The sequence below is a fragment of the Myotis davidii genome, unplaced genomic scaffold (assembly GCF_000327345.1).
Source record: "Myotis davidii unplaced genomic scaffold, ASM32734v1 scaffold370, whole genome shotgun sequence".
Lineage (NCBI taxonomy): Eukaryota > Metazoa > Chordata > Mammalia > Chiroptera > Vespertilionidae > Myotis > Myotis davidii.
The window spans coordinates 5,239,908-5,255,346 of record NW_006288615.1 but is presented as its reverse complement, the minus strand read 5'-3'; the positions used below and the strand labels follow the sequence as shown (position 1 = coordinate 5,255,346).

Below are 15,439 nucleotides of genomic sequence, written 5' to 3'. Positions count from 1 at the left end.
GCTGCGTCTGCACCATGTCATCTTCAAATAATAAATATAAAATTAAGTGAGAACAAGACCTTAGGAACAAAGAATTGTGAGACAGGCCTGAGGAGACACCAGGACTGGACAGAGTCACCCCCCTCCCTTCTCTACCTTGAGAACATTTCCCTCTCCCTGTGTGGAAGGGGGTAGGGCCGTCAGCTTCTGCACAGCAGGAGCACCTCAGTGCCTCAAGTCCCTGGGACCAGCCTCACCACCAAGACCTAAGCTGCCACTGTCTGGACCTCCCTGCAGAGAAGGGCAGGTCACGCCCCATTCTTTCCAGGTGCGTCCTGACTGCCCAGCACCAGCAGGTGGCGCTGTTCCCGGACACCCCGCAGCTTCCCCCACGGACTACCAACTACCAAAAAGAGAGGGGTTCCCACACCACCCTCAGATGCCCTCGTGGCCACAGCCTCGGGAGTCCATTCCCGACGCCGTGGTCAATGGGTAGAAAATGTAAACGCCGTGAAACCATGAAAAGGAAACCGTGCTCACACAGCTCACACGTGCCCAGGAATGGGAGCCAGAGAATACTTTTCCCCCTTGAATCTTTACGCACACGCTGCCTAATTTTGTACAAAACTCTGGCCACAACTTTGAAAGGCTCCATCGTGATATCCTCCGAAGTAGCAATCTTTAGGGTCAGCCTAGGCTAAGGTTTCTGAAGGAAGTGTGACCTCATTTGAGGACTGGTCTCTGGGGAAACCGAGTGGACACATTCTCGTGGCCAGAGGCGAAGACGGAGACCTCCGGGGTCCGGGTCCTCCCCACCCCGGTACTGGCGCCATCGGCAGGCAGACCACCGGGACTGTGCCCTATCACCAGGTCCGGCCTCAGGCGATACCTCAGGGCATCGGACGGGAATGCTTGGGCAGCCTCCCTGGGCACCTGGAGAGCTAGAGCTGACCCAGGTGGGCACTCCCCAACAGTTACCAGGTTCAGCTCACAGTAGGTACTCAGCTCATGAATTTTGTAAGGAAAATGCTGAACTGGAGATGAAGTACATGGAAGAAAGGTTTTCCACACGTGGGCTTTCCTATTTCTATGACGCCCACCATTCAAAGAACTTTCCGCCTGCACCAGGTTGCCAGGGGGCTGACTCGGGTGGGGGGTAGAGGGTGGGAGAGAACACAGACGTCTCCTGAGGTCAAACAACTGCGCTGGCAGGCCAGCGCACAGTGTGCTTTTCCTTCCTTAACAACTCGGAAAGTGACAACTGGCTACACAGACTGAGCCCCCCTCTGGGATTTTACCTGAAGGACAGAATTAGTGTCTTAGAAATGAGAAGAACCTCCCTCACAGAAAACACTCTCATGGGCTTCTCTCTCCCCTTTTCCTGAGCTCGCTGGACAGATTTCTCAGTCCAGTTCCGACTCCAGGAATCAGAACCGTAGCCAGAAACAGGTGAATGAGTGCCGGTGAGCCGCTGGCATGTAATACTCACCTGGGCCTCGGGGGGGCCCCCTTCATCTCTAATCAGCAGCAGGTAGCTCTGTCCATCAACAACAATCTCTTTCTTGAATCTGCCACCTGCCACATACACAAAAAACCTCGTTATGCAAGAAAGAGCGAGCGTGCAGAGGGCAGACAGACGTGGGCTTCGCTTGTGGAAAAATACACTCTAGGCTGCCGCCCTGGAGGCAACTCTGAGCCTTTAGGAGTGGGTTTCGGATCTGCCTCCAGCAACCACTGGGTTTTGAACGAACTGAGCTCAGATTTAAGTGTTTGTCTTAAAGAACCCGCGTTCATGTCTGTCGGAACGCACAGCCTCACGTGCCAGGCCAGGAGGACTCGCGGCTGCGGAGGGTGGAATTTAAGTGCAGGCTTTGTGCGTAAATCCAGGGATTCCCGCTTGCTGGGGACACTGAGGCACAGAGTTCAGAAGAGAGCACTACAGCTGTCCTTATCTTGTTCAGTTTGCCAAACAAACGAATCTATGAGGCCTCCCAGGCTCCTTGTGTACAACATGCTGACAAATTTGGGGGCTGAGAACCTGTATTCTCCTCAAGAGAAACCCAGTTCTTGGTGGGAACACAGAACATCATGGGGATGGTGCTTCCGCAGTCACAGTTCACGGTGGGGGAGCCGACTACTACACACGGTTAGACAGCAGCTACTGATGGCAGCTCCGCACAGCAGACAGCAGAGCAGCGGCGACAGAGGGTTAGGACACGCGGGGTTAGTGAGAGCCACCAGGAACCCCTGCTGGACGGGGGGAGGGGGGGCACACAGAGGTGGCAAGGGCTGTCTAGACATCTGAGCCTCTCAAATGCCCAGGTGGGGGGCACGCCACTGCCACCAGCGTCTCCCAGTACCACCCCGGACTGGGCTGCCAGGCGCCCCTGGAGAGCGGGAGAGACCGCCACTCTGGGTCCCTGACCCCTCTGCACCTCCAAAGACGAACCGCCTTCTGAGACTCTGAGCCGAGTTCACTCCAGGTGACCCTCGCCGGGTTCTGGATTCTGTTTCTGAGCGAGGAACCCATCAGTCCTGCTCCGCGTGCAGTTCCTTCCAGAAACTTCATCGAAACCCCAGGTAACCGCACGCTGGAGAGCCAGCTGGCAGGACCTCCCACCGACCCAGCGCCCGCACGCCGGGTCCTCTGCTGCCCGAGCCACATTTCGCTCCACCAGTGGCCCAACGAGGGTCCTCCCACCCCAGCGTCCAGGGCCTGTGGGGGTCTGGGGCACTCCAGCACTCGAGAAGCCGGCGGAACTGACGTTCTGCGCCAGCACACGTGCACCCACTCCCACACACCTCGGGGGGCACCAACATGACAGGGAAAACACACTTGCTTTACGGGGGTCAGTTGCTCAATAAGAAAAACCGAAGACAACTTCCCAGCATTCAGAGGAAACACAGTATCTCAGGCTGCTCTCCGTCACTGTCATCCAACAAGGGCCGTCTGCGCAGAGGAGCCAGAATAAGGCATGTCTGAGGGGGTGGAGCAGACCGTCCGCCCCTGGATGCAGACCAGCACCTGCGCTGCCCGCTGCAGGAGGGTCTGCAGTGACCAACCGCCCCCAAATCGCTGGCTCCTCGGGGAAAAGGAGATAGCACGCCCTCCTGGCGAGGCTGCTGGTACAGGACAGAAGCCCCCACCCCACACTCCCCCTTCTACACCCCGGCGGCACAGCCACGGGACCCTGACGCAGGACCAGCTCTACAAGGACCCTGGTGCTGCCCACTCCTAGCTCCTGGGCTTCTAGCCTCCAGAACTGAGGACACACTTATGTTTCAGCGCCCCCAGCGGGTGATACTCGTTACAGCAGCCCCGGGAAACTAATACATCCTCCGATTGGTTACAAGTTTCTGCTCTCTCTCTATGCATTCACCCAGGATGCTCTCTCGCTCGCTTGCTCTTCTCCTCTCCTTCTGTCTCTCTCCCCCTGCACCCCCCGCCCCTTATACTTGCTATGGTCTCTGGCTTTGCAACCTTCGGCCAAGAACTTCAGGCCTAATTTTCATCGCTTCTGTAAGGAGAGGCCATTCTTTTTGACATCTGTAAGGCCCCTTCCAATTTTAAAATCACCTCTTCACCCCCCCCCCCAAGATACAGTGTATCTTTTCAATATTTTACACTCTCAAGCATCAGCCACTTGCAATTGGCTTGTATAATTTTTTCAGGTATTATACTAGTATGTGCATCAACAAAACCAAAATGAAATACTCATACCCATTTGCCATGAACCCAAAAGTTCAGTAATTAGATAGAAGTCAGCCAGGAGCTTCAGCACCCAGGTTGGGAGGAAGTGAGAATGTGACCAGTAAAAGTTACAAACGTGTCAAGTGAGACTGCAGCGGGCTCACCCAACAGTGGCAGCTGGCCGCTGGAGAAACATGGTCTTACTGGTGAGTGGAAGAATTTAAAATTCGTTTTCTGCAGCTGACCTCATAACTGGGGGAAAGCCTCAGGGAAAAGGGGGCAGGCGCCAGGCTGGTCCTCCACTCAAGCCCTGCGTCTCACCCCAGCCAACCAATTACTTTCTACCAACGTCTTAGAGGGCACCACCCGACTCGACACCCAGTTTCATTTTTAAGGCAGATCTGACAACTGCCTGTTTTATAACCCAAATTCGTTCCCTTCCTGCAGGCTCTTTCACCCAACTTTGTATTCCCAGCATATGAGGTGCAGCCTGGCCCAGGGCCCACCCTATAAGTGCTCCGTAATGGTGTTCCACCTGCTCTGACGGCCACATACCATTACCATTAAGTGCCTTCAAGGATAATCTTATGTCAGAAAGTGTCCCTGACCTCCGCTCCAGAAGACATCGACACGTCTGGCTCACACACCTGCGTACAGGTGCGCAGGGAGCGAGGCAGCAGGGGCAAGCACAGGGCTCTGTCCCGGTGATGACATCTCGATGAGGAGGGACAAGGGAGGCCCCCTTTCACTTAGATCTGTTCCTGCCAAAGGCGTGGTGAGGTCACCGGCGGTCAGCAGGCAAAGTGCTGGACAGAACCGAGCGACGCTGGGCTGGATGGCCCTGCGCTGCACTGACAGCGGAAGCGACTCGCTGGCCTCCCTGAGAACAGTGCACCCTGGTCTGAACTCCACCTCACGCTCAGTGCATCACCTTTCTGCTTCACCCGAAGGCAGGTCGTTGGGGTTCCCTGACAACTGCCCTGGTCACTGTGGATGCCCTTGAGCTCGCCTTCGACGTGAGCCACAGTCTTCATTTCTTCCCCAGGTGGGTGAGAGGTCAAACTGGACATACCTACCAAGAAGGGGCTGCGGACAAACATGTGTTGTGACCAGCACACAGGAAGGGTAGAAACATCTTTTAGAAAGACTTAAATTAAGGGTGTCCCTTCTAATCGACCGTAACCAATTACCCTGAAGTTTCAAGGTTACTGTCCCGATTCCTGGCCTTGGGCCTGGGAACCAGCGTGGGGTTTGGGAGGCTGGAGTTAAGGGAATGGCTGGGTTCCCAGCCCCCGGGAGCTCGGCGTAGACGGGCAGAGCTACATGGAGCCCCGTATGCACGGGCGTCTGCACAGAGAGGCATCGGCGCCCCATCTGTGTTGTCGTTCTGCTTTAAGGGGGGAAGGAGCAGACGGAATTTTCCTGTTCCAAAGAGGGGGAAAAAGCTTAAACACTGCCACAGATGTTTGACATTTCTGCTTCTATCATTTTGGCTAATTGGACTGAAAGCTATTAACGTATCATTAACGTTCTGCATGCAACAGAGACGGATGTGGTAACAGCGAGCCTTCGCTAGTTTGCATTTCTTCCCCGTCACCTCCACTCTTCCTCACTCTGGTGATGCCGTGGCCACCATCACCACCCAGATCGACCATGAAGATCCGTGGGACACCGGCCGAGGCCCCGGGCCAGCTCGCAGCAGGGAAGGCCCAGGTCCACCCGTGCTGCCGCCTGCCTGCGTCTCTCCTGAGCATTTCTGCACAGCACAGCACGGTGCCACGGAGCCCACAGCCTGCCTGTGGCTGCCCAGTGCCCAGAGGGGGACATCGAGAACGCAGGCCCATCCTGTCCTTTCTCCACTCACAGCCCAGCAGGGGGCTGACTGTCTCCAGCTCCCAACTCATCCTTGTGCATAGGGAAGTATAAAGAAATTCACCCGCCTGTCACTTTATTTCACTTTTTTTAACGATTCAACTTTACTTTTCCATGCAAAAACAAAGAACGAAAATTTGCCTTGCGTTTCAAACTCTAGTACTATTTCCCTTTTCCATAAACAGTGGGAGGAGCATTCTTCTAGCTTCTGATCAGATGTGGTCAACCAGCCTCGATCCTTCCCTCAGGTGCAAACAGGCCTCAGGTCGCCGGGCTCTGGTACTGGGTCTCCTACCTCACAGGTTAGATTCCCGTCCACGAAAACATTTTCAACATTTGCCTAAAATTTTCTTCTTCCTGACTCAGCCCCATGATGAAATAGAAAAAATGCCTGCAAAATATATTGCTTCTTAATTGTTTAAGACAAGTGGAATGAGAAGGCTACATTGAAAAAAGCCAAGAATCTTTTTCATTTCTCTTTAAGAGAATATAAAAAATCTTAATTACAAATGTGCCAGAAATTTTTTTAAATGAATTTTACTCTTTCTGCTTTGACAAATATACTCAAGTCAGTAACTTACTAACATTGAGATTTTGGAGACAGTTTGTATGGTGACATTTAAAAGAAATGTTGGACCACATGTTATTTTCACCCTGGGGACAAATTTTATCGGTAACATTTCAGTTTGTAAAATTTAACTGAATCAGATTTCATTTCCTCTGCCAATTTTTTTTTAAAAACTTACACTGATTTTTTTTAAGTTACTCTATAATCTATACTAACAGGAGGGCCTAATGTGTGGTGACTGCTATGTGCTGCCGTGGTGCCACTCGGGCTGTGTCTGTGGTGACGTGGGGACTTCCTGAGCAGGCCAGGGTCTCCGGGACTTCATTTAACCCACATCTAAGTAACCTAAGAAAGGAGATGGGGAAAAAGAAAAAAATGAAAGGAAGACACTGCACCGTCCACCAGGAAAGGGGTGTGGCTTCCCAAATAACCCTGCTGCCTCCGAGGGGCGTGTCCCCAGAGGACCTGGGATTTTGAAAATAGCTACACACTAGTGTTTCTGAGCCTGTATCGCAGTAACGTCCAGCGTGCACTGGCAAGTGTGTCACACACTCACTGAGAGACGGGCACGTGGGATGGGCTGAGTCAGGGACGCGCTGTGGAACCCAGAACCCACCTCCCGGGACCTGGGAGGCTGGCAGCTCCACGCTGGCTCTTTAAACCTCAGACATGGCACAGACCAGCTCCCTGACACGGCCCCGCTTCTCGTGAGAAGCCGGCGCCTGTGTAATGACAGCGACTGGCGTGTGGCATGTCAGGTCAGCAATGACCTTGGGGACATGTCACCATGCAGTTACTGCTCGCCAGGACTAGGGGGGGCTCCTATCGGAAAACCTTTACAGAATGAGAGGGGTTCTGTTATTGATTCAACCATTTTCCCTACCTGACAGTAATAATTAGTCTTAGTATCTAACATTTCATTTTCCCCTAAAACTTTTCCCAAATAGCAGACATTCGTGTTTCCCTCTAACTGTCTCCAGTGATTCTGCAGGGAGATCTTCCCAGGCATCTCCCAACTGGGAGGGAGGCTGGCTTCTCCTCCCTCCACTCCACTCCACGTGAAAGACCCAGCTTCCATTCTTGGCCTACGCTCTTTGGACTCTTAGTCTGTTATATTTGTCATACGGGTGGTGCGGGGCTGAAATTCCCAGCTGTAAGGTAGTGTTTTCCGTTCGGGGTGGGGGTAGGAAGGTCCAGTTGCTGCCTCACCTGTGTGCTCACTGCTGGAAAGAACTGGAATGAAAGAGAGAGCTCACAGGTCACCGTGGGATGAAGGACCACCCTCCTGGAGGTGAGAGGAGGGCCATCGCAGCCTTCACGCTGGCATGTCCCCCATTCCCAGGCCTCAGCCAGGAGCCTGCTGGCCTCTGGCCTAGACAGATTCGGGGCGGCCAGGGCCCGGGACGGAGATTTTTGTTCACAAATGTGAGTTGCTTGAGAGCCTATGAGAAGCTGAAGATCCACTCACTGCAGGAAGGAATCCTGCCGGGTTCAGCTCACAAGGACCTGGGAATGGCAGGGACAGCTGCTCCTCGGCCACACCTGGCGAAGCCCCTCAGCAAAGCCCTGCTGTGGCCGCAGCGGCAGCGCCTCCGCTGGCCCCTGCTGGCCCCCGCTGGCCCCCGCTCCCGGGCCTCCGTGGCAGGCTGGCCCCTACCACACCCGCCACACCCGCCCCTGGAGGAGGGTCTGCTCCAGGCCCGATGAAGAAGTTTCTCACCAGTGTGACTTCATCCTGGCACTGTCACCCATTTCACAGCTCAGGCTCCTTGCAAAAGTGGCTGCCAGCAGTTAATTCTAGAGCCACAGGAAGGAAGCTCTAGGGACATCCTTAAGTTTGTCACTACCAACTTTAAAATCTCCCACTAACCACCAGGGAGCCAGTGGGCCTCTCCCTTCCCCACCACCCGGGAGGCACCGACTGGGGCTCCGCCTCCTGGGCTCCAGGTCCTTCCACCCAAGCGGCTCTGCAACCCTGAGCTGGGCCACATCAGCTGCACGGAGAGAAAAGGAATCACAGAGAAATGTCCCCGGGACAGGACACAGCCTCCTGGCCAGCCGGGGGAAGTGTCTCAGGCGGGTCCTTGTGCAAATTCCCACACAGTACTGAACGGCCTGCCTTTCTTTCCTCCTTCAAGGTCGGGAGTTAAAAGCTGAGTGGTGGTCGCTGTGACAGGGGGAATATTAAGCACATGAGATAGAAACTCGGATTACATGCCAAACGCCACTCACAATTCTAATTAGCAGCCATGAGTAGGGCACTAATGGCCGAGGAGTGAGTGGCAGCTGTGAAATCCCATCAGAGGTGTGAAGGTCACAAGTAAACGAACAGAGTGCGTGTGACCTTCAAGAAACCAGCAATGAGATCGCAGCACGGCCTGGCCACCGAGAGGTGACGGGGCAACTCCACAGCTGTGAGAGCAGCTTGTTGAAACACTGCATGTGCACAATACGCACACGGTGCGGGTTGAATTTTATCACAAAAAAGTTATGTTCCGGTCCAAACCCCCAACACCTGATGTGACCTTATTTAGAAACAGCGTCTTTGCAGAGGTGATCAAGTTAAGATGACGTCCTAGTAGAGGAGGGTGGCCCTACCTCCAGTCCTGGTGTCCTGGTGAGAAGAGGGACATCTGGACCAGAGACAAGGCCACCTGGCGACTGAGGCAGAGACTGGAATGATGCGTGTACAGACCAAGGACACCAACAGCTGCTGGCCACCCGCAGAAGCGGGGAGGGAGGCAGGGAGCAGGTTCCCCCTCAGAGCCCGGGAGGACCAGCCTGTCCACCTCCACCGAGACTCCTGGCCCCGGCGCTGGGAGGGAACACAGCCTGTTGTTTAAGCTGCCAGTTTGTGGTCACTTGTGGCAGCTCCAGGACTCCACCCGCATACATGTCTCTCTCTCACACACACAATGAAAAACATAATTGCCTGTACAAAAACTTTACTCTGGATGACGTTCAAGGAATCAAAAGCTCCCTACTGAGTTACCTACTTTTGCCTTGTTAATTCACTAGTTAAAAAACACACATAACATTTAAATCTGTTGTCACTTAAATTGTGTCTTAGACCTAAATTGTGTGAATGAGCTCTCTCTGCCACAGGAATAAAATACCAACCAAACTCACACAACTAAAACACAGCAAATATTACCCTCTGAGATCCCGCCAAACTCAATCTGATGAACGTGTGCTCCAGCGAAGGTCGGGAGGTCACACGAGAGGGTTCCGAGAGCGAGAATACTGAAGCAGGAAGGCCCTCACCACCCCTCCCAACAATCTAAAGGGCCCTGGTGCGGTCAGAGGAACACTAGAGGGCATTTACACGTTAATTAAATCAAAAGAACAGCCCTGTGCAGACGTGAGAAGCCGCAGGGAGCTCCAAGGAGCTATGTGGAACGGGCGGGTCACGCAGCCCCATCACCAGCAACGTTGTTTTCATTTAAAGTCGCTGCCCATGTGTGGCTGGAGGCAGGTGACCACTCCGGCAGTTGTAAGAGGAAGGAGCATACGTCAGAAGGTAGTTAAAACACCAGGAAATGGAAAGGTCTCCCAGCTCAAAGCCCAACCCCCTTGGCCTAGTGCCCGCAACACCACCATCAGCGGTGGCTAACCTGACCCTTGGTCTCCACAGGCAGACCTGACGACTTACGACTCACAGCTGGGGCTGAGCCATAATCGGCTTCTAGCTCCTGCACCCCCGGGGGGGGATGCCACGGCTTCCATGCTCTCCATAAACCTGTGCAGAGACACGTCCAATCCAACTCCAGAACATTCCGCACGCAGCTTCCCGGTAAAGCACGCACGGGCTCTGAGCGACGGGAATGCCCTCAACAAGAATGGCAACCACTTTGCAGTCACAGGCTCCCGGCTGTGAGGAGGAGCTTCCATGGTAAGACAGGGAGAATCAAGGCTTTTCTGTCGTTTTCTTTCTCAGACAACCATGGTCCCTTCCTGCTGCCAGTGGAGACCCGCTGGGGGCACATGGACGGGATGTGGGAGTCAGTTTCATGGTCTGCGTAGACACGGCCACCTGCCTGGTTCAGGCAGGCGCCGGTGGCCAGGCTCTGAGAAACAGGGGTTCAGGGGCTAAGGGGCTTCCAGCACAAGACAGCACCCAGAGGCCCTGATGCACGTCCACTGGGTGCACCTGGGTGGGTGCTGCTCCCAGCTCCCAGCACCCCCACACCCTTGACCTGGGGTCAATCAGTGAGAGGTGCCTGGGTGAGCTCCTGAGGTGCAGGGAGAAGACCGTGGACTGTCCTCCTCCTGACGCAGGAGCCTCGGGCATGGGCCTGAGGGGATTTTTTTTTCCTTTCATGTACAAACGCACGCAGCTCTACCCTTGAAAATCATGTTTAGGAAACTGTATGCGATCCCAGGAAATCCAGTAGAGTAAAACATGTTACTTGAAAAACCAAAGAATCTGGGCTATTAGGGGTCATAAATTTTGGAACGATTTTTACTTTTAATAAATGAACATTGAAGAGAAATGCCTTCATGCTAATAAAAATACAAGGCCAGTTGCAAAGACAGCACAGTCAGGCCCAAATGTGACAAAACAAACTGTGACCGTGCAAAGGGACAAGAACGCAGCCACAGCAAAGACAACACAGGGGGAGGGAGAGGCGTCCCTGAGTGAGAGGGCCGGAGACTCCGGTACCAGCCACGGCACCAGCCAGGCAGACACCGAGCCCAATGAGAGCAGCCAGAGCATCCCCAGGGGCAGGGCTCGCATTGGAGTGCCTGAGGGGTGTGGTGGGTGGTGCAGGCAGCTTTACCTGGAGAGGTGATCATTACACCTGCTATCAGGTCACCCAGACACTGAGCGGCTGAGGTCATCAACCTATACAGTAGCTACACCTGAGGAACCAGCAAACCTCAGTCTAGGAAAATCAAAGCCACACACAGACACAAAGGAACAAATACAGCAGCCCAACCAGGTGCAGACCCCAGGAGTGAGAAAGCCTCCCTAAGCTCTCGCCTCCCTCGCCTCTCTAAACCATGCATCTGCACACACTTTCCACCAGGGGCCATGTGTCTGCGCACGGATTCCCACCTTCAAGCCTTCGAGTTCACCTCCGGTCTTTCTAAATCATCCTCTCAGTCTGGGTCACGCAGAAAGTCGGCCTCTCCACGGAGACCACCACAAGGCTTTTATGTGTTTATAAAGTTCCGCAAATTAATGGCCGAGCCCCAAGCAAAGATGGCCACAGGACCCATCCCTCCACACTATCCGAAGGTTCCACAGGCCCCAGGACAGGAGTTAGACACTGAACAGGTGTTACAGGAAACATAGGAAGCTAGACTACTGCTAAAAACACATCTAAAGGACACAACAGGGTGAAATGTTCAACTTAAAGAAAAGGCAAAATCAAAGGCAACAGGATGGAGCACAGGACGAGGAGGGGAGGGAACGCTACAGGACACAGCCGCCTCTCCTCTCTCCAAACAAGACAAGCGCTACCATGAAGAAAGGGCATAGTTACCTGCATCCATATCTGCAAAGAATGGAACAGCCAGTAAGAAAAAGAAGGAACCAGAAATTCAGTGTCTCAGAGTTGGATTTTACAAGGTTATACGGAGAGAAAATATAATTTAGAAAAACTGCCTGTGAACTAGGCCTGGATTAGGGACACAGGGGCTGCTGGGTTCCTATCGGCATTTTATTTACAGCAGGAAATATGGATATGTTATCTGGAGAGGGAAAGGCCTAATGGCGAATAAAACATCTTATTCTCATGCAAAATGACCATTACATGTTTACACACTCTATAAAGGGGGAACGGGAACATACTCCAGCAGGTGGTGGTAGGCATCTGAACGTCTCATATCTACGACTACGTCACAGGACGTACACAGTATGGATAAACTCAACATCCCGGCCGGAGAAACGGCCAAGCAGTGTTTAAGAGAGTAAGACTGGACTGACATTTGGAAAGGTCAGGACTACTGGGAAGAAAACAGTTCAAGAGTATTTCATGGTTCTACTCTTGCTCCGAATGCCACAGAGAATACGATCAGTCAGTGACCAATACTGGAGAAGAAACAATCTACCTAAGGATTTCTACTGCTTGGTGCGCTATTACTTTCTTGGCATGTGATACATGGAAGTAATGATTTAGGATACACTACAGGAAATGTAAAAGCTAAGCTCTCCTAAGCGTGAGCTGCCTGCCAGGCCGCGTACCTTCGGGAGACTCTTCCTGGACGTAGGTGCCGGTCAGGTAGCGGTGCACCAGGGCCGACTTGCCACTGGCCAGATTGCCCACGATTCCCTGAAACAAAGCAACGGACGATCATTAAGGACCAGGGCGTCGGTCAGTTCAGCAATCTACAAGTGGAGGAAGTTAAAACATGCAGTGCGTCTACACATGATCACAACCGGGCACTGGCTGGAAGGGCAGAAATGGGCTCAGGGACCTTCCTGCTGGAGGAGAGGGACTGGGCTCCCTCGTCAGCATCCCCCTTCTCACCTCCTTGCCAGCCGTAAGAGCGTGGACACCACCCCACACCTGCGGCTGAGACGCTCTCCTAAACACCACGCGCGGTGGGTCCACCAGGGTGTGAGTCAGGGCGTCGTGAACTGTGAACCCTCTGAGTCTGAGCAAGAAACACTGAGCGAGGAACGCTGTGGGCCATTGTGGTGTGCAGAGCATACGGGGATAAGGAGGACATTCTGGTGCGTTCCATCACCAAGGAAGTGCATGGTTACCTGCACCCGATTTGGGGGTTGGAGTTTGGAGCTGGGTCCAAATGAGCCACATGGGTTAATGACAATGTGGGGGCGGGGGTGGGAGATGGACGGACAAGGCTGGTACCAGGCAGAAGACAAGGGCAAGCCTGCTTCTCTGGAACACGGGTGCGGCTGCAGCACGGGTGTTACTCATTTCACAAGCCTGGGACCCACCTGCCCACTGCCTGCAGGCCAGAGCCCACGCTCCAGGAGCAGCAGCAAACAGTCTCCCTCTGAAAGCTTGCACACCCTGCCTGCAGACACACAGGCCAGCAGCAGGTCTGTGGCCCTCCCGCCCTTCTCCACCTGACCAGTTTGGGATGGTCTTCCTGCTCCTCCTCTGCACACTGTGACTGCTGGGGATGTTCGTGGCTAGGTCCCTCCTACACTGAGATCCCCAAAGACCAAGAACTATGTCTCTGGGTACTGGCAAGGACACCAACTCCACATCCTTACACTTACCAGTTTCTGGCCCCAACAAAGTGCCTGGTAAATATGGGATGGATGGAGGATGGATGAAGAGAGGGATGGAGGGAGGAAGAAAGGGATAGAGAGATGGATGGAGGGACACGACATGCCAAGGGTGGGAGGGTAGGACAGCTGAATGGGTGGACGGATGGGTGGATGGAAGGAAGGAAGGACAGCTGGAAGGAAAAGAGAATGGCTGGTTGGATAAACGGATGATGAAGCCAATAACTAGAAGAACAAACACAGGAGAAAACACACTTGGCATGAAACTGAAAAATAAGTTAAAATCTGACCTTTCTGTATCCTATTACCCATCCTGTGCTCCCCAGGTACAGCCCTTTAGTTTCTCACCTTCCCCAGCTCCCAAACTGCACCCCCAGACACCCAGACCTTCCCACATCCGCCAATGCCCGAAAGCCTCCTGCTGCTCTGGTCAGCAAGCAGTGCCGATGTCACCTCCTCCGGAAAGCCTTCCTAAAGCCACAGCCTCAAGGAGCAGGGCTTCTCCACGCACTGTGGTGCCTCCTCACATGCTCCGTGGACCCCCCTCTTTATTTTCCCAGCATCAGTATGAGGTCTGACTCCCCGGGACTGACAACTCCCTAAGGGCAGGCCCGTGTCTCCTTTGTCCTGGTTCTCTGCCTCCCAGCAACACTGGTTGAATGAGTGAATGAATGAATGAATGAATGAGTGAATGAGAGACCCACACTAGTGAGTACACATGAGCTGCTCTTTTGCTGTGGCTGAAAGCCAGACTTCGCAGAAGATCCTAAATAAAGCTGTCTCCTTCCTGGTTTCTGATGTCTTCCTTTCACCTGAGGCCTCTAATATCCGAGAATTTCTACCTATTAATTATTCTTTTGCTCAAGGGCACCTGCTGTTTGTCAGCTTCATGCTGAGAAAATCCAAAACAGCGTGCCACAGAATTAAATTTTTAATTAAGATTAGAGTGCCTCTTTCCCAAGGAGGAAAACGCTCAGAGTCAAACACCGTGTAACCCGGTGCCTTCTGTGCGTGGCAACAGCCCTTCTTTCCTACGTGCCCACGACATGCCAAGAACTGGCTGACCCATCAGGAGGAACAAACCAGTCAGTCCTGGGGGCGTGGGAAGGTGTCAGTGGTGTGAATGGCCAGCTCATAGACGTACAATCGCCACCCCGGGCATTATTCTAACCTGAAACACTGGCAGAAACCAGCAGCCGGCTGTGGGGAGGAAAAGAAGAGCGAAGGACAATGCTCGTTCCGCTGCAGAGCTGCACTGGCCCGGGAGCCGCTGCAAGTACAACAGGAGAGAACACAGGCAGCCAGCCTGGGCCTGCAGGCTCCGTGGGGGGACAAGGCAGCACGGGACAGTGTCCTGGCAATGACAGACCTGCCGGCGTGAGGTGGCCGGGGTGGTCACCCCCGGTCCTTCGTCCTGGGGCAGGGCCACAAACCCTCAGGGAGCCGCACTCCACATCGCCAGTTCACGAGGAACGAGAGCGCCGTCTCTCCCCGCACTGACCTCCCTGCCTCTCAAACTCCACCCCTCACCTGCTAACCATGTGGTTTGCTGAAAAGGAAATCTAGGCTCTTAGTAAAACTCCCAGTTGGGAATTCAACGAAAACACGGAGGTCAGACGTGACTAGAGGCTGGTGAACATGCCCCTCTACAGGCAAGACAGCTACGCTGGCTTCACTCTTTCTGCCCGGACAAGAGCACAAGCCTGCGCCTGGCATGCAGTGACCCACGGGTGCAACTGTCACTGATCCTCTAACCCTAACACAACCTCAGGACACAGCATGGCACTACCACTCTTGAAAACAGAGCAAACACTGAGCTGTTTTCTCTGACAGATTCCAGAAGATTGATTGCAAAATGTTACATAAAGAGTCCATCTGAGGCTGGCTATTATGTCATTTAATTCTGTTTGTGAAACAGAGTCAGGGGTCCCGAAGGCGCTGACCTAAGGGGCCACCTGTCGTGTGGTGCTGGACTAGGCAGGAGACAATTGCAGCCCTGTGGATACACAGAGGCTGCCTCCTAACAATGGAGCATTTTCTGTAGATGCTGCAACTCCTTAGCACAGAAAGGATCTGCCCAAGAGGCCTAAGAGGACGAACTGCCTGCGGCCTCCACCAGGGG

The 15,439-nt window shown here is 53.6% G+C and overlaps 1 protein-coding gene across 2 annotated transcripts in view; it reads right to left on the bottom strand.

The window, feature by feature from the left end:
• Nucleotides 1-15,439, bottom strand: part of AGAP1 (ArfGAP with GTPase domain, ankyrin repeat and PH domain 1) — a 417,400-nt gene that overhangs the window by 256,128 nt on the left and 145,833 nt on the right. For both annotated transcript variants that reach the window (XM_015561885.1, XM_006760461.2), the window contains exons 3-5: nucleotides 12,301-12,388; nucleotides 11,600-11,611; nucleotides 1,469-1,554 (exon numbers count right to left, since the gene is read on the bottom strand). In XM_015561885.1, the coding sequence (XP_015417371.1) occupies nucleotides 1,469-1,554; nucleotides 11,600-11,609 (96 nt within the window). In that variant the 5' untranslated portion in view covers nucleotides 11,610-11,611; nucleotides 12,301-12,388. The remainder of the gene's footprint in view (nucleotides 1-1,468; nucleotides 1,555-11,599; nucleotides 11,612-12,300; nucleotides 12,389-15,439) is intronic.